General features: G+C 32.6%; 2 protein-coding genes across 9 annotated transcripts; one reads left to right on the top strand and one right to left on the bottom strand.

Annotated features, from left to right (window-relative positions):
• Positions 1 to 82: 82 nt before the first annotated feature.
• On the top strand, positions 83 to 13975 carry LOC148627451 (uncharacterized). 7 transcript variants are annotated; one of them, XM_088573377.1, is made up of 9 exons: positions 83 to 626; positions 2277 to 2330; positions 4443 to 4600; positions 6819 to 7044; positions 8136 to 8294; positions 8700 to 8819; positions 9178 to 9369; positions 11081 to 12498; positions 12768 to 13975. In XM_088573377.1, exons 1-9 carry the CDS (start codon positions 587 to 589, stop codon positions 13023 to 13025), a joined length of 2625 nt encoding a protein of 874 aa, XP_088429503.1. In that variant the 5' UTR covers positions 83 to 586; the 3' UTR covers positions 13026 to 13975. The 7 variants fall into 7 exon arrangements, with proteins under 7 accessions (XP_088429503.1, XP_088429539.1, XP_088429520.1 ...); XM_088573413.1 differs by having other exon boundaries at positions 11081 to 12502; XM_088573394.1 differs by lacking the exon at positions 8136 to 8294.
• A 497-nt stretch (positions 13976 to 14472) lies between these two features.
• On the bottom strand, positions 14473 to 18325 carry LOC148627450 (metalloproteinase inhibitor 2-like). Of its 2 annotated transcripts, none has more exons than XM_088573490.1 (6): positions 17883 to 18325; positions 17525 to 17663; positions 16610 to 16704; positions 16171 to 16267; positions 15046 to 15167; positions 14473 to 14690 (listed from the first exon to the last, which is right to left on the bottom strand). In XM_088573490.1, exons 2-6 carry the CDS (start codon positions 17652 to 17654, stop codon positions 14520 to 14522), a joined length of 615 nt encoding a protein of 204 aa, XP_088429616.1. In that variant the 5' UTR covers positions 17655 to 17663; positions 17883 to 18325; the 3' UTR covers positions 14473 to 14519. The 2 variants fall into 2 exon arrangements, with proteins under 2 accessions (XP_088429616.1, XP_088429626.1); XM_088573500.1 differs by having other exon boundaries at positions 17525 to 17664; positions 17893 to 17926.
• Positions 18326 to 19522: the final 1197 nt, after the last annotated feature.

Below are 19522 nucleotides of genomic sequence, written 5' to 3'. Positions count from 1 at the left end.
CAACTGCATCCAAACATTATTTCATTATTACATTATGTACTTTTAATTAATGTAAACTTTCCCCATCAATAATCTCCCACGTTTTTGTAGTTCCGGATATTTAGACAGGCTTACACGTACTGTATGAACTGGCACCAGTATTGCAAGAGCATCAGTCTTATTGTCAATGATCATACAAAATGAAAAATAAAAGACACGTTTGATATTATACACTTACGTGTCTTTATCAATACGTACATTAATATTTTTTTTCATTTGAATGCGTGGTCTTGCAAATATTGACTTTAATTAAGCATCCCCACTGCACCCCTTATATGTTATTATTCAGCGTATTGTTTATGGAGCATGTTATCAGAAATGGGGTCAATGTGGGCATGTAACCAAATTCCGTACAGTATTAATATCAACTGATAGGACACAAAATGCCAAACAAGCCTAATGGATGTAGTTAAAAGTTCAAAATGAAGTAATTGTCGCACATTTATTAGAAAGAATGACTATGTTTACTGTGATGTAATTTCGTATAATTGGATTTGATGGTAGAATTGTGTTGACTGCTTTCTGTTTCACTTGTGACAAATTTACAATGAAGTTGGTGGTGTTAATAACTTTAATCATCATAGACAGTGAGTATAAACGTATTATATTACATAATTGTACAATTAATTTGTTACTAGTATAATTTTTTTATGTTTATCGTTATTTAAAATCTAATTAGACGGATGACTACAAGTCTTACCTATATATTTACAATTCAGATGTCCCACTGTTTTTATTTTATTGTCCATATTTAATGTGTCTGTTTTGAATATCTTTGAGTTTGTGGTGTGTTGAAATTAAATTTGTTTCCAATGTTTATGTTCTTGACAAACTATGATGACCAAATAAATAGAAACTAGGTTGTTCAAAAGTAACGAAACGGAAATGAAAGAAATAGAGACCAATACTGAAACATCATGAATGAAGTAAGTAATATGAAAGTATATCTGACTATAAGTACATGTGAAACCAGATGCTATTGAATCAAAACGAAAAATGAAAAATAGCTGTGCTGATATGAGATTCCATTCTCTGATTGAAAGTGAAAAGCAAATCATATATGTATAACCCATACATCTATAGATGAATAAATGATATGACTTCAGAACCATCTAGAAAATTCTTTGGTCGCAGATGTTGTTTTTTTTTTTAAATCCACCAATCAAAGCCTTTTTGGTCTTAATACATATTTTATCTAATTATAGTCCTTCCTATACGCAGATCTGTTTTTTTAAACATACATTTATCCTCCATATATCTCAACCAAACCAAGAACAATAACTCACTCTTGGAAAGACGCAGTCTCTACAATTTTTATCTCACAAGTGCAACAACCGAATGTCAAATTAAGAGTTGCCATATGTAAGTGTTTTTGAAAAAGAAAGTAACTTTGGAGGGTTTTTGAATGCAAGTATCAACTCCTGTCTCAGTTTGTAAAGACACATTTCGCACTATATCGTATGCCTTGATATAGAAATTTATTGACACAATGACGAACATGATAACTGCGAGTAAAGGGACCATTTGATATTGTCTTACATACATCTAATCAGATTATTTTTTTTTTGTGTCATAGAATTATGTTTATACCAGAGTAATTTAAAAGGAGCAAGATATTTGTTCTCTCATCTTCATGTTCGAAATAATTATTTTCCAATAGGTTTGGGTCAAATTAAGTATTTCAAAATCCTTTCATGTCCCTTTTCCAAATATTTGTCCTTTATCCAGTTTTCTTTTTTAATTGAGTGGCATGCATCACCCTAGTCGATATGTTGCAATGGGAACCCCAGGTTATCATATAGTACATTTTAATTATATTTATCATAATTAGCTTCTATAAGACTACACTCAGTACAAGAATGCTTTTATCTCATTAATTATATATTATCGGGAACCTGCGATAAATTTCTCCATTAATAGCATGTATGTGCTGTATCAAGAATGACACTTTCACTAAGAATATTATTGGTTTATTAAATAGAATTCAAGTATAAATTAAGCTGTGCGAATGACTTGAGGAGTTCAAATACAATTTACTAAAAATAAAAAAAAGTCAAACATCCGGTGATTTCACCGACCGCTGTTATTCAAAATGCAGAACAATATACGCTAACAAACCTTGAAGCGGTGTGTATTCTACAGATTATATATCTTTATAATTTATTATGAACTAACTTTTCATCTTCCATCGTACTTACTTTGAAACCGCTCATATTATATCAATGTATATATTTCAGAATTGGTCGTACAAACAAACGCGCAAGATGAATCAAATGGAACCACAACACAGGGTAATTTACTAGTATTATATTTGATGCATTGAGTTACATGTTTTCAGAAAGAGTGGCAGGATCTCACTATAGGATACAAGAGTGCAATTATTTGTAATGCATTTCCCATGGGGTACCTATGTAGTTTGATAATTAATTTCAAGAAAACCGCACAAATTAGTAGAAAATAGGTTTCAGTTCCTGAAACTAGAAAAGCAGACTTTTTATTTGCACAAACAAAAAGTATATGGTCATGCGGCAAAAGTTGAAAATTCAGCACAAAATACACTGGGAAAAAACGAAGCACCTAGATTTCATTTATGAGAAATCATTTCAACCCTATAACATTTTATTAATTATTACCAAAATAAAATCAATCATAAATGGGTAAGCTTTGAAATGAAAATAAATTTCAAGCCTTATCCAACCAATCAGGTACCACCTTGTATTCAGTACTCAGTACCTTGTTGGGGTAAAAAAGTTCCCGGTAGAATGTAAACATATAATTGCGCATTTGTATCCTATAGACAGAGCAGAGATAATAAATATGTTCCCCTTTTTAACAACCGACTTATTTGTTGTAACAATTTTATATAAATCCAATCGTTTCGATCATACTGTCAAGCAAATGATGATATCTTTCAGGCATCAAACACTTTCTTATTATCAAACTTACTTATAAAAGACCTTTGAACTTATATCAGTTTTTGGTGTAGATGTACTTTGTACTTATCCAAAACCTGAAGCTTTAGTGTAATTATTTTTACAGGAGTCGTTTACGTGACTATTGAAATGTTCTATCGAGCAATTGATAGACGTAACTTCTCATTTCAGTCTCGGACACCAGACAAGAGAGTTAGCTGTTTTAACTAACAAGCTTTACAAAATACTAAAAAAGAAGAAATAAAAAAGTTACAAAACAATGCCCGAAACATCAAAGTCACACAATATGGAAAAACTAAAAAGTTCACACATATAAATTCTACTGAAAATTATGGCAAAATCATGGTAAAATCAGATGTTCCGACAGGACGTACATTTCTTGTAGACATTCATGGTGCTGCTAATTAAAGATCATGTCGAACGACTGTGAAAGAAATATATATGAAAAATTAAGAACACTATTTCAGTAAATAAAAAACGACATAAAAATAATTTGAGTGACAATTTTTATCTAAAGGCAACATATCCTTGTCTTATTAAATATTTGGTAAGCCGGTGAGCCCTATCTAGAAAATCAATGTAATGGTTACATTTTCTAGCATGGCGTACATGTCAGGTGGTAAAAACTAATGCTTTAGTAGCTGAAATAGTACTACATAGGAAAGGAGAGTTGAGAATGGGGAAATAAAAGTTGTCGCTCTCATCGAAAATTTGAGTTAAAAACTTACCTCTTTAGTCAATTTCAAGATGAAGGTCAAAATAAGAGGCCAAGTAAAGCGCGTCTTTAGTAATAAGGAATGGGAAATCTATTAAAAGTTTTGTTTCCTAATGAGTATGAAAGAGAGGTATAGTGGTAAAATTCTCTCAAAATTCTTTATTTTGAAACTCTTCAATGTTAGATGCTACTTCTGTTACAGAAGTATTGCAATAATTTTGGGAGCCGTTCATAATTGTTAAAATAAAATGAAAGGAATTCGGCAGTGTACTTGGCTGGCCTAGCAATAACACACTCTTTGTATGGATATTTATGATGTTAAGATATATAGAAAATAACTCTATAGAAATTATGGTTATCTTCTTTTTTTTTTGGAAACGTCAAAGGATTTGTAATTGTCTATTATATCACGATTCCCCATTCTATGAACAGGCTATAAAATTGTGATGAAATTATATATATGCGATTTGCAAGGACAACAACCTACTTTTCATTGATGTTGGAAATGAATGACAGCAATGTAGTATATTTTCTCTAATTTGTTCAATGGTTTAAATTTTAAGATTGAAGAGCTCATTTTCTGTAAAAGTGTTCACAACTTTTTGATGTAGATGTTGATTTCCAAGCTTGTTTTGATATCATAGAATAATTCAACTATATACGATAACAACGAGTGATCGAACAATTATATTTTAACCTCTAAAAATGAAAATAAAACGTCGGCGGTATAACAAACAACTTATTATTATCCACAGTTACCGATCCCTGTTATGTTCACAATACAATCGATGAAAATTGGCGATTGGTCAACAATACAGAATCATCAGCTCATTGTGACCAAAATTTATCCCGTGGTTGGTACAAGATGGAAATAAATGGACAAATAGCAGAAATTCCTCATGACTGTATCAAGGTATGTTGACCAAAAGATGTTGATTGTAGAAAATTACAGAAGTGGCTTGTATCTTACTTTGTATCATTTTATGTTGAAATAACAGGCTTCCCTAATGTATCGTGTAGCAAATGATATATGTTGGTAAAACTGAAAAAAAAACATATGAATACACATCGATACAATGCCAAAAATTCTAAATAGCCGGTTCTTTACAAACATTTCAAATTTGGCCTCGTCATGATCCTTGACTCAGTTCCGTTTTCTTTAAACCTGTTAAATGTTAGCTTCTTTACGATGAGAATCGGAAGTTTATCCATATACCACTTTCCGTTAAAGGAATATATGCTATTAGCATTAGCAATATTCTTCTTCATAAAGATTCAAATGTATTTCAAAAGTCAATCTGTACTTATTGTCTCTTACTGCCATACTAAAACAATAAGTAGTAGAATTTTCAACCACAAAAAGACATTGCAGAATCTAAACACTGAGGAGGACTTGAAGACTTGTCTGACTTGTGACTGTGCTTCTTCTCCCTTTAATTACAGTCCTTCTGGCCATGTCACCACTGGCGATTTGAATATTATTTAGAATGAAGTCTTACGTAAGGCAGTTTCTAATAGTCCAAAAAAAAAATTGAGAACCGAACACCTCAATTGGGAATATAATTTCTAAAACCGTAATGGATGCTGTTGAAGATTATGCCAAATCATGGATACAGAGATAAAAGGACCGAAAACCAGAAGTCGCATCCTTGTCATATTGGATACGTACCATCTGATTGTCGGTATGTAATCGTATTGACAATCTCAAGAGGTGTGTCTTGAAGAAGAGTGAACCATTGAAGTCCGTATTCAAGCATGAAGCAGTTGAATGCACTTCCTCACACATGACAAATATGTCATAGTCCCTGTGGACAGAGCTCTAAACAACATTTTATTTGGTTGTAAAGTCCATTACATCAACTGCCTTATCAAGTAATTGGGTATTGATAGTAACACACCAGGTAATGCCACATACAAACGTACTACTTTTGACAAAGATGAAATCCTTAACAATCATTAGTTCTTCATGTCTTTTCTCAACATTGAAAAAAAAACGTGAGGACTTGCCTTACTTGTACTGGATTCCCAAACTTCATAAGAATCTATACAAATAGAGGTATAAAGCTGCATTTTCATCAATTGACCTCACAAATATATGTATTGTCCGCAGTGAAGGATGGACAGCAAGGTATTGTCCGCAGTGAAGGATTGACAGCAAGGTATTGTCCGCAGTGAAGGATGGACAGCAAGGTATTGTCCGCAGTGAAGGATGGACAGCAGGATGGTTGCAGTACTATCTACTCTAGTAGTGCGTTAATCAAATGTAGATACTTGAAAATTATAAAGATTAACTTGAAAACCTAAAATCCTACAGTTTTAACTTTTAACGTCTCAACACTACACTATGATGTCACATGATAAATTGAAATCTCGTTTAAAAGGACTTATTCGTAAATCTTTTGCTGATTCGAGAAATTATGTTGTTCTTGGTTACAAATCTACATATTTTTTCCTAAGAGTCATCAAGGGAACCAACATTCTAGCGGAAACCAAAAGAATGTAATCCAGAGACAAGGACCAGACATGAAAAACATACATACTGATGTGACCTCTGTTTAACCGATTATTTCACTATGGAAAGCAATTGCTACTTAATCACCACCAATATATTCACGCCGCAATCGAAGAAGGAGGTGTGGCGCGCTGTAAAATCTAGATTTAATCTACCATTTTGTTTGGAATGCCAGCACCAAATCAGGACCATTACGGTACCAACTACTCCGGTGATGTAATATCTATTTTGTCAGATTTATTTTGGACATGACTTGATTTTGGATCGGATTAGTGTTCGGTAATTTTTTGTTACCCTTATTAGCCTTTTAACAATATGTTGTTTTCCTAATTATTTTGTTAAATTCAAAATTAAATTGCGTTCAATGAAAAAAACTAAAAATTTTGTTACATCTCAATAAATTATGATATATAATTAATAATATGATTGAATATATATTTATGATGCAACTATAAATATCCAGACAACTTCAGAAACGTATGAACGTACCGAATGTATATTCAAAATGCGCACCCTTTGTTTTTTTTTATTTGATGAATTTTCATTTTCTAAAAAGTCCTTTACGTACCCATATACGTCTTTCTTTTGTTTAATTTATAATAATTATATATCATTTAAGGGTCCTGCATGTGGTGTTATCAGTCCGGTACACATAGAGTTTGAAGAAACTGGAGAACCATTTCATCAGGAGACAAGACGTGCGTGGGCTTGTACTGCTTATCCCATATTTCGAAAATGGCAATGCTGTGCATTGAAAGAATCAATATTAGTGAAAAATTGCGGTACATACTATGTCTATCATTTGGAGCCGTTATCTGATTGTAACGCTGGATATTGTATAAAACGTAAGTAATTTACTGGTGTTTCAGCATGTGGTGTGTGCATCGTAGTTTTGTTGGTTTTATGTGATTCTAATCTTCAAATATATTTGATACTAATTGTGTTCAAGAGTTATCCATTTAATAAAAAGAAAATACGCCCTTATCCTTATTAAATGTATAGTCTGGGGTTTCCGAAATTCAATTAAAAAATGTGATTTACAGGTAAATCATAAGATTTTAATCACACGAATAACAATTCAAACCTTTTTTTAAATTTTTAAAGCATTTTACTACTCTTTTAATCGGCCATAGAAACGTAAGAATTTTTTTTAATTAAAAATATAAATTTCAAAAACTAGTATTGCACCTATTCATATTGCGCAGTCTGCTGTATTTAACTTAATTATTCGACTGCAAAAAATTGCAGTCGTATATTGATATGATGCTGTCGTCGTCTGTAGACAATTGATTTTCGTGCCATAACTTGAGTATCAGTAAAGTGATCTTTATAGCATTTCATTACGAGGTTACAAACAACAAAAAGAAGGTTTGTATCGATTTTTGGGTTAAAGCCCTTACCATTTTAGAATTAGGGCCAAAAAGGGCCTAAACAAGAATTTAATAGAATTTAATTATATAACTCCAGTAAAAGCTTAGGAATGTCTATGATATTGTTCCACAGTATTCTAAACTTCAGACTTGGATTGATTTTCTGGTAGGGGGGCAATGACTTGAACTTTAGAAATTTATGGCCAAAAGGGGGCCAGAAATATGCATTTTCTTTATGTACAGACCATAACTTAACTATTTTTTTTAATTTTTGGTCATATTTTTTATTCGATAGGTTATGAAAATTTTGGCCATTGTTTATCAATCAAATTCCAGGTGCCTCTACGGATTTTGAGTTTTAAGGGGTCAAAGGGCCACACAACTTTCTTTTATTATTTATAAAATATGGTGTCTAAAATGAATTGTAAGTCTCAATGCTAAAATATGTCAAAAACTTATATTGTGTCCACACTTGCCCCTTCTGTTCAGGGTTCGACTATTGTGGTCGTATCATGTTGCGCTCCCCAAAGCTTTTAATTTTTATTTATCTAAATATCTTTACCTAGGAAATATTGATGGTGTAGAGGTATTTACGGCTAAAACTGGTGAAGCTGCTACTTCTCTAGATGTTACACCGCGTGAATGTAATATATGTTTGTCCAATGGCATAGAAATACCATCAGAACATTCAATTCAACCTCGTGATATTCCTTCTGTCAGGAAAGGTACAGCAATCATTCATTGTTTATCCAATCGTCCTTTAACTAGTAGTGGCTTATTTCATTAACCCAGTTTATCCTTAATTTTGCCACTTCTTGTATTATTTTCTCCTTTCCTGATCATGAGTTTGGTACTTTTGTTACCTTTATTAAATGTAATTAGAGCTTCAATTCTACTAGTTTAGATTTTAACCATTGCCAGCATGTCTTTTGGTTTGAATGCCACCATTTTTTGAATGTGTTCCTTCGTGTCTCAATATTGTTTTGCTAAAGAGGAATGGCTGTGTAACAATTTTATAACTTAAACATTACTTAATTTCTTGCATCTTATGCTCCACGCTGATTCGGAGATACCAAAGTACCACACAATTAGGTTGTGCATTAACACCTATATCACCAAATTTATTTCAGACGGCAATTGTCCTGATGGCTATTTGTCTTGTGCAGATAATAGTAGTTGCTATACTAGCATAAAGAGATGTAATGACTATTTTGACTGTCATGATCGTTCAGACGAAGAAAAATGTCCAAGTAAATGTTATCATTTGTATTTACGGAGCATATTGACATTAAATACGATAAATATTTATAATTACTGACTAAATTTTTAAACAATATCATTATCATAACGCCTTATTAGGCACCAGAGCATTTTGATTTAAATAGGATACATTCTCTATAGAGATAATGACTACGCATTTGATCTGCAGCTTCATTAACAATTACGTGTCCTTTTTTATTTGAACATTGCTTCTGTGACTGTATATCCCAAAGATTTCAATGTATTTATATTATAAACTAGTATTATATTACCTATCATCAAATTTATTTTCATTGTCAAATAATTAACATTTAACTCGTGTATTTCCAAATTTATTTGTCTTTCCAGAAAGGATTACTTGTCCTGAAGGCACGCAAATATGTTCATATGGCTGTGATCAGGAATGTTCAATACAATCATCCGTCGTCTTAAGTGCTACTTCTAGCTCCCTATCCTCAACATCTACAAACACTGTTTCCACAATAACGGTTGAATATAGTACAAGTAATTCTCAATCGTCGACAACTTCGTCTTATCATGGTAAGTCATTCCAGCAATATGTCTTGGCATGGCGAAATGTCAACATGAACAAAAGTTGGATGATAAGGTAACATTGGCTTTAGTTTTATCGTCATCACATTTCCATAGGCAGATCCAATGGTTGGTAGGTTGTCCTCCATCCATCCCCCCAAACCATCCCATGCTAAAACACCTAAAAACAAGCATTAGGCAAATTAATTTTTGCAGTGTCTTATATGCACAAGTAAGTATAGTGCGTTTTAATCACGTTTCATTTCTCATTTTCATTTGGCCCAGGTTAGGGCCCTTCCCCTCAAGTAAAAATAAGGATCCACCGAACCTTACCAAACGAGCTTAACATTAATGTCATTACTACATACACAATTCAGTCTGCGTCTCGTATTGACCTTTACATCGAAATTAACAAAAAAAATAGTTTCCATATAAGCTCCATAACGAATGCAATTACCTTTTGTCAACAAGCTGCTTTTGCATATTGAGGTTTTGGTTCTTAATTCAAATTGAAATTATTAAAATATGTTGATAGGGATAAACGTTTTGCCCCAAAAAATACTGGAATAAAGGGATGTTGCCAAAACATTAATGTCGTCCTAAAGGAAATTCTTCTATCGTCACAATAAAGAGAATTGATTGATATGAAGTTGGCGTTCAAATAAAACAATTAACGACATGTTGTTATAGATATTCTTCCTCTGTTGCCTTCATCGAGCAACAAGATTCGAGCTGATTTGTGTGTGTTTTTGTTCTAGTTATACTGTGTTCTACGATAGTGTTGTTCTGGTTTTATTCTGTTTGTGTTTTGATGTTTCTGTCGTAGTCCAAGAATTGTTTGTTCTCGTTTGTATATTGGTGCTGCTATTTTAATAATATTGTCATCTCATTGTTTTTCAGGTGCATTGCTATCGAATGTCAGTTATTGAAAGCTTTCTCGCTTTCGAATTTTTTTGTATCTTGCTTTCAATCTACATTTGCTTAGTCATTGATAAAACGAATCATTTTTAGAAAAACTATTTTTTTCTGACTCAATGCAACCACGAGGGCTGTGTTCTCTGCTATTTCACTTGCATTTCAAATGATTTAAGAGTAATCAAGGGAACCAAGGTTATAGCGGTAATCAAAATAATGTAATCCAGGGACAAAGACCAGACATGGAAAACAGACATACACAACAAAGGACATAAAGTAACTAAAATCATACATACAAAGTAACAAAAGTAAATGAGCAACTCGGACTCCACTAAAAACTGGGAGCATATACCAGGTGCACCGGTTGTGTAAGCGTCCTCTGCTTTTCTAGAAACACCCGCCGAGTTGCTCATAAAAAGTCAAGTCCGGGGTAGACAAACGAGGACAGGAAAACCATGACCCGTTGAATAAATCAGTTTTCATGGTGTTGATGGATACACCATAACGATTGCTTTTCCGAATCATGCCCTGCAATCGAATCACCGTATCTAGATATTACACAATTCTATGTGTTATGGTATCGAAAATACAAGGTGAAATCAGCGATCCTTTTTGTCATCATTATATCGTTGTAAAAAAGTGAATAGTTACAAGTTAATTTCATTCGTAAGGTCACTGTAAAATGTCATGCAGCTAGATTATATCTCCCGGTGCATGTTAAACAGTATATTCTTTTTAAACTGGAAAAGCTTGTGTCTTTCAAAACGTCATGTCATTTGTTATATAATTCACGTTAACTTTTCAGATGAAATACTTCGACCAACGACGTCGCTCACACCGCTAAACCGTCCAAATTTAATAAATCTAAACAAAGATTCTAACTCTGATCCACCCACTCTGCTATCTTTCAGTTTTACGATTCGTGGGAGTGACAGTGTTACTTCATTAAAATCAAATAAAGAAAGCAACAGTCCTCGACATCACACAAATGAGTCTACTTCTAATCCATCTGGATATGAATATTCAGAGTCATTTATATCTCCGTCGGTTGCTAACACTGAACGAGACTCTGAATTTCTACAGTCTATTCATTTTGACTCTGGTAGTTTTTTATCGTTCCTAGGAAGTACATTTCGATCTGATTTTACAGATTCCAACATACGTCCATCTTATGATTTGGCCTCGAGCAAATTTTTATCTAAAGTGTTTCCGTCATCAAAAGAAAACAACGGTTCTAACTCAGACGTGACTGCAGTGACACGTGCATCAACACTTGATACAGCTTCTATACTACAAAACATCGGTGTGTCAATTAAAATGCAATCATCGTTTGTTCCTTTGAGTTCTGAGTTATTTGATACACCACAATTTAACGATTTTCACAGCTCTTCGTGCTCTCCATGTTCTGTGCGTTCATTGTATTCAACATCACCAAAAAGATTGCATTCTGAGGTAAAGAGTAAACTCTTTATTCCAACAGACATGAGACCTTCCAAAGATACATTGATGTCCGAATTTCCATCCACCATTCTAGAACAATCTATAAGCCAAGTTGTCATGTCAAAGGATTTATCTATCTTTGACAAAACGTCTTCATATAGCCTGAGACCATCCTACTCATCACTGTATCGTCCCTTAGAATCTTCAGTGGGTTTAAAAGTACAAGAACTTTTTTCGGGTACATCACCAACGCTTTTTGAAGACAAACTAGTTGCTTATTTGTCTTCTTCTTCGGGTTTAGAAGCATCTTTTGCATCAGAAGGTTCAAATCTTTATTCTTCTACGTATGCAATGAAGTCATCATCTAGGTACAGCGAATTAGAACTAAATACAGCATCAACTTCCCAAGCATCCGAGCACATACTTTCATCCACTCAGTCCATTTGGTGGCACTATAGTGTAGATAATTCTCTGCCTTCAACTTTAATTCCGTCAGAATCTGAATACCTAAGTGATCAGCCTGTTATATCACAAAATCGCATTGTAAGGTCATCATCAGTTTTAACCGTCGTTTTAAATGAAGTAACCAATGATCCTGTTACAAAAATGACACCGCCAATAAAAAGTTTTGAAGAATTTATCAAAGAAAACCTAGACATTTTTATTATAATTGTTACTTCGAGTGTGGCTCTACTGCTTGGTATTTTCATAATTGTTTTATGCATAAGACGCAGATTACATGCCAGAACCTGGACATGTAGACAAGAGGAATATTATTCAAAAGTAGGTAATTAGTTATTTGAGTTTTTATTTTTGACTCTTCGAAGACAATGTCTTTGTTAAATAATACAAATGGTTTGAAAAGACTACTTCATTCTTCAGTATTCTAAATTGAAACAAAAACCTATTAAAGGTTGTAGTTCTGAACATCAAATCATCCATATTTGCTCAGAATTTATATTTCACATTTTTGTCAATCAATCTTACTCTGAGAATCCCAAAATTTTACTACTTTCAAATAATACTGATATAATTTTAATTTTATTTTACAGTGTGAAAAAGATTTATTGATGAAAGCAAATTCTCCTCGCAAAAGCTTCTCCATGGAGAATCCGATCAACGAAGAGGAGATGCTTGAAGATGAAAATCAAATGACAGATAATATGTCATTACATTTATCTCTTGAAGGATTGAATATTGGTTCAACCACTAATGCATCACTTCGTGATAACGGAGATGGATATGTTATACCAATTGAAGACCTAGAAACAGTAGATTCTAACACCAGAACCGAAGATACTCAATTCTAAAACATTTGTTGAACATTAGCGTTATCAATTCACTCTATTCTACTATTCCAAAGTGTGCCTGCTGAATAACTTTTTTTATTAAGCATTTCTTGATGACAAGCTTAATCAGTTGTCAAAGGAGAATATTGTACAATCTAATATATTGTCCGCTTTATATCTATAGGATAATGAAAAAAAATCTGTAAAAATAAGATTTTCATCAGAATTTATTAAATTTTTGGCAAACACATTTCTAACATAATTTGAACTCTGAAACCATTTACCGAAAAATATATCATGTGATAAAAAAGTTTTCCTTTACCCTTAATGCCAATTTTTAACTTTATATTACCACATTTATCGTAGGGCTCAGATAAAAAGAATAGCTCAGGTAAATGTGAACAAAAATAGAAACCATGTGCTTTGGGTATATTTTAGCTTCAATCTATTGAGGGGCTTTTGGTATAAATAGGTCATCACATGTCATACTTAAATAGACCAAAAACATATGACTTTTGTTTGTATTTATACACAAATTGTTATTACTTTTGCTTGGTCACTTCAACAATTTAATTAAAAATGTTGCATCGGGGGTAATGGGAAACTTTTTTTTCTAGATGAATGTTTTTGGTAAATGTTTCATGAGTTCATAAGATTTTGAAAATGTGTTAGAAAATTTTCTTTTTGAATTTTGGCAAAAAATCTGATTTTCAAAGATTTTTTTTCATAACCCTATAGAAATCAAATGGACTATCTCTCATCATCATTGAAATGCTTACCCATTTGAAAGTTGTTTTACTTCTAGAATTTTTTTAAAGATGATTGTTATAGCCTATGATATAGGGTAACTTGTTTAATTTTTGATAATTTATTGATGTTGATACCAAATATTTGTCACTTTTAATTTTTGGAAATGTTGGAGATTTTTGTTCATTGCTAGAACGTCGTTTAATTACAATCTCACACTAATTTATATGTTTTGTTGGTCTTGTGTGGTCTTTATGGTCCATTCTTACACGTGTTTTATATTTAGTTCGCTCATATCTATACATATTTTAACTTACGCTAAACTTAGTGCAAGTCGGTTAAATAGTCGTGTAACGTTATGCTACTTAGAACAATTTTTTGCAAAAAATGACGTGTTTGTAACGATTATTTTTCCGAAAAGGTTTTGATTCAGTATGAATCTAGTTGTGAGTTTATTATTGTGGTTGTTCATTCGCGAGAGTGGATGTATTGCGTGTAAGACTTCAACATATCTAAGCATCCACGCTTTATGTCGACTGGACGTGTGACATAAGAAATAAAGGTTTCCTTACCCCAAATCATTAGATCTTCATGTCTAGACAGATATTAAAAGTAAGCTTAAGATGAATAGAAGCTGACATGAAAGGTCGTGCAAACTAGTATTCGTACTGATCACGAATCGGTTGGCGTCAACTGTTTTTTTTTTCAATACACATCATAATTAATGCAAGCTAGATTTCTACTTTATTAAACATAAGACAGTATGTTCTAATAGGCATTTGGGTATGTGTTTATGTATTCCTTTACACACTTTCCAAAACCGCCTCCAATACCTTTAACCCACTTGCATCCGGCTTGGTAGTCCTTAGTGAAGATCTGACAGGTGGCGTACCGGTAGTAACAAATTGTCGGAATGTTTGGATCCATTTCACACATGCCCTACGTTGAAGATAAAAACAGTTTATTGGTAGTTTGACTTTTAAAATATTGGCACATTTTGTTTGATTTCCTGGATTTCTTGGTATCATAATCTTTATTAAATAACAAAAATAATAGTAACGAGGTCTTCTTTGAAAATCGATAAACATCCTCTAGTGTCGTGCTTTCATCTTTTATGGGGTCGGATGGCTTGTATACAATTTGAGAGCTTTTTCAAATGCGTTTGTATCGGTTACTTTAATCTTCAAAGTTCCTTATTGTTTTTGTTTTGGTTTTGTTTCGGATATTTTAAACAATTTTGTTTTCGATATTGACTACTCTGTGAATTTCCTTGTTAATACTTTCAGTGACTTACTGTGCACTCCATGTTGGCTACATATCGTTTTTTCAAAGCATTACGTTGGTGTAATGAAACATCTTTCCACAGTCCATTGTAGCCACACTGGTTGATCCAATACATATTGTCTGTTCTTGGTCCTACAAGGCATTTGATAAAAATTGCCCTCTTATGCAAAAGATTTATTTGATTATATTTTAATAGTTTAGCTAATACTATTTTCGAAAATTGACCCTCACATTGGATCAATCAATGATCGACACCGTCTTTCAATGACGAGTTCTCTGAACATTATATTTTGTTCTGACAAACAGGCTTTTATTTTATTTTAATTTTGTAGTATATTTTCCCATAACAAACCTGTGTGCATGTATGGGCGTGGATTTCCCGCCATCTCTACAATTTGAAGAAATATTCAACATAAGGTAAATGTGGCACTTATATCCCACACAATCAGACTGGAGCTTCAGAACAAAGCTGGACTTTATTCCATAAATTTTAGGTTCAAGTTTTAAATTATAGACTTTCATGCGACGAAATTTATGAAAATCTAAATCGCAACAAAACCTAAGACCTGACAAGATTTCGGTGAATAAATGAGCCATAACTGTTTGATCTATCAAGCTAGGATTCTATACAAAATATAAAGCATTTTTCAAAACTTACGGAACTGAAAAAAGCAAAACAATGTTACGGTAAACAATCAAGTGCATATATATATATACCAAATAACATTAAACATTTCCAGTAAAGTTTTAAGCCATGAAGATTTTTGAAAGTCCATTTAAAAATACTAGTAAACAAATACAAGTTACGCCAAAGACGAAGTCGATGAGTGACAGAGCCAAAAAGCTGAAACACATAACGAACACATTATCGAACCAAAAGCTTACACATGATACATCTTACAAAGCTAAAACTTCAAATTATTGTCATATCGATTGCTGTTATAAGGAATGAAGCCTCATTTTACTCTATTGACTCCGTTATAGACATACATGCATATAAACGTTTGATAATGTGATCGTTTTTAGCGATCGACTTTCAATTGATAGAATAGCTATACATTAAGGTACACGTTTTATATTTACTTTTTAAAAAATAAACTTACAAATTTGATGTTTTTGTAAATGGTTAACTTACCACACAGAAGGTAGTTCTTTCCTACTTCTAAAGCCACGTAGCACGCAGCATGCATGGAATAGATGTCAATAGTCTCACCTTCGTGACATTCTGTGCCCTATAGTTAAAGAGAATGTAATTGATAAACTAGAATTTCAACGTCATGTAAACACACACACAAACCTTAAATTCATACACAACTGTACACAAAGATGATGAAAACAAGATAAATACTAACGGTCAATTTGACCAGACGATAGGAAGCAAGAATAACTCTTTATGATCCATTGTATAACATAGAGTATATCGAAATTTGGAAAATAAGGAAAATGAATACAATTACATGCAAGAAATTCAAAGGGTCACATTGGTTAGGGCTGAAACAAATTTTAAGAACGATAAGATAAAAGAAACTCGGAGTTACTCGGATACTTTAACCACATTGTCATCACCAACTCACTTTGAAAACATCTTTGACTTTGACAGTATACCTAGTAACACTGGTACCAGCTAGGTAACCTTCATCGCTTCCACTTATTACTTTTCCCTTAACACCTGAAAATTAAATTATTCTTTGAAATATACCTCAGCGCTTTTTGTTAACAGAAAACTTAAGCTTAACGTTACATCTAAAAGCAAAGCTGTAAAAACTGTTAAATACTTTCGAAAACATGAAAACCATTATGGGTCATAAAATTAGGCAATCGATAAAACTCAGACGGAGTGAGCAACATAAATCTATCATCAAATTAGAACATATATAGTCAAAAGTATCCGTAATTCTTAAATGTGGGTGATGTTTACCAAAAATATATTCAACTGAAAATAGTACTAGTAAGACAAATATATCAACAAAACATCTTAACATGTGTATTTCATTTAAAAGTCTATTTTTGCCCTAATTGTGCACATATTTTGTGAAATAATCCGTGTTCAATTTTCCGTATCCTAGTTTCTAGGATTTCCTAAGGGTTTTTTTTATTCTATGTCAGTAATCTTATTAGGTAGTTTATTCCATAGCTTATAGCTTAAATGTTATATTTTATATTTCAAAAATAAAAACCGGGGTCGCCGATTTTTTTTCTTGTGATATTTAAAAAAGAATTCCAATTACATATCTATAGAACATTTTCCCGCCAATTATCTCCCCCTCGAATTAACTCCCTTATACAAAATTAAAGTTTGTAATTTGGCCATTCGTAAGTTTTTTTCAAACATCTTATTGAACAATTTAAAGACGATTTTTTTTTTTGCATCTTTTCAATACTATTTGATCATTAATAGTACTTATTTATGTATGATTTTGCTAAATGACAGAAAAGAATGCTCCGTTTAATAGGATTGTATCTACCTTAAAACAAACTGATACACTTACAGAAAGCGGCGTCTCTGTACAGAACCTGAGGATGAGGTGGATTGTCATAAGCATGACATTCGCATTTATTGCTCGTCTCGTACGCCGTGGCAGCAGATGCCAAAACAACAACTACTGAACAAATCCACATGATTTTTTTTCTGAAAAAATAATAATAATAATTTTACTTTTACCTGAACATTAATTCACACGATTGAAAAATTATGTCCCGTTTTTAAAGAGAAAATGTTTTTCATACGAAAGTCCATTTAATTTACTTTTATGACGACAAATAAAATTCCATTTTTATTGAAAGGTGAATTCGAATGTAACGCGACTTGTGTTCCTTTGATCCCTGTGTTACCTATTTCATTCTTACCTTGACTTACGTTACTCCAAGTTATCTTCTTCAGTTCTGGTGAAACTGATAAATAATTTAAAATTTATAACTTTGAGGCACCAGTGAAAAAAATAATCGGCATTTCAAAGTCTCGTTATGACTTATATCACGCAATTTACAAAACATAAGTGAACCCATTAGACACGCCTCCACTTCTTGATGTAGAATTATTTGTTACAAATTGAACATTAAATGGACATTTTTTTATTTTTCTCTTGAAACTATAATCGTCATAGAACACACCTCCAACTACATTTCCGTCGTTCTGAATGCAACTGCATTTTGTAAAATGGCCGTAAAACTGTTTAATCTTTAAGCAAAATTAGCTTTAAGAAATTTTGAAATCTTATAAACTTGATATTAATAGCGATATAAACCTATTCAAATGAAAACAAAGGAAAACGACATGATGTATATCCAAAGAAAATATCTTTACAAAATGTTGACAGCTAAGAAGACATCACGTGATTATGTCATTTAAAAACTATTCCTTATAAATCATAATGAGGTGGAATAATCAATGACAATGTTTACTGCTTCGAAACTCTTTGCTGTCTGTCGAAAATTAATGATAATCACTTATCTTACGTACTACTGTTCTTTTTTTGCCACCGCCAGATTACACCAATCCCCACTTAAAATCAATACCGGCTATATCTACTATCTCCATCTTGGCCAGAGCATAGTAAAAGTAGACCTAGCCAGCCTTGTTTTGTTTTTATCCGAATTTTATAAATTTGCTTAAAATCAACAGGTAAAAAATTCTAAGCAATATTTGTCAAATTTGTCCATAGCAGTGTTGTACAACGATCTTCAGTACGTACAGAAACACTGCACAAAGACTGACACCATACGTCTTATATTACAGACACAACCCATGTCATGTCAAAAACTGCTTCTAAGTTATGTGTTTTGATTTCTATGTTAAAACCCTATGAGAGAATCAATACCAATAAAATGCTATTCTTAACGGTTTGACAAAAATATCATAATCATATCCCTTACGAAATTCCAATAACTTGACGATAAACGGTTTCGCCAAAATGTTGTCCGACAGGAATTCGAGTACTGTAAGCATACAAGGGTAACCTAATTAACGTAGTTTTTTATGCTTTTCGTTACTAAAACTTGAATAAATATATTCACACCCCGATTTATTGAAAAACCATTTGATAAGATATGTGAATTTTTGTTTTATGAGATTACGAGGAAGTGTAGTGCATACAAATGAAAAAAAAATATCTAAATTTTGAACTGACTTCAAAGATCCATGCACATGGACATGTAATTTATCAAGCACTTCAAGCGAGTTTTTAATACACTAAAAAAAGTAAAAGGCACTATTTTCATAAGATTTGTTACAAAAAATTATATAATCAGATTTTTATATAGTCCAAATTTCCTCTGACCCTGCAACCCTCCTCTTTTTTATTTGGATGATAATATGTCGGGTTCCAAATAAAAAAGAGGAGGGTTGCAGGGTCAGATGAAATTCGGACTATTTTTTATAGTATTGACCGCTAGATAGATCTAGTAAGTAGAATATAGACTAGTTGTAGAGCAGTGACTTGAGGTGGAACTGAACCTCTATTTATAAGGTGACTTGTGAAATATGGAAA

Source organism: Perna viridis, chromosome 1 (genome assembly GCF_037379345.1).
Source record: "Perna viridis isolate PV_CMFRI_1.1 ecotype Kerala chromosome 1, ASM3737934v1, whole genome shotgun sequence".
Lineage (NCBI taxonomy): Eukaryota > Metazoa > Mollusca > Bivalvia > Mytilida > Mytilidae > Perna > Perna viridis.
This window is presented reverse-complemented; position numbering and strand designations above follow the sequence as displayed.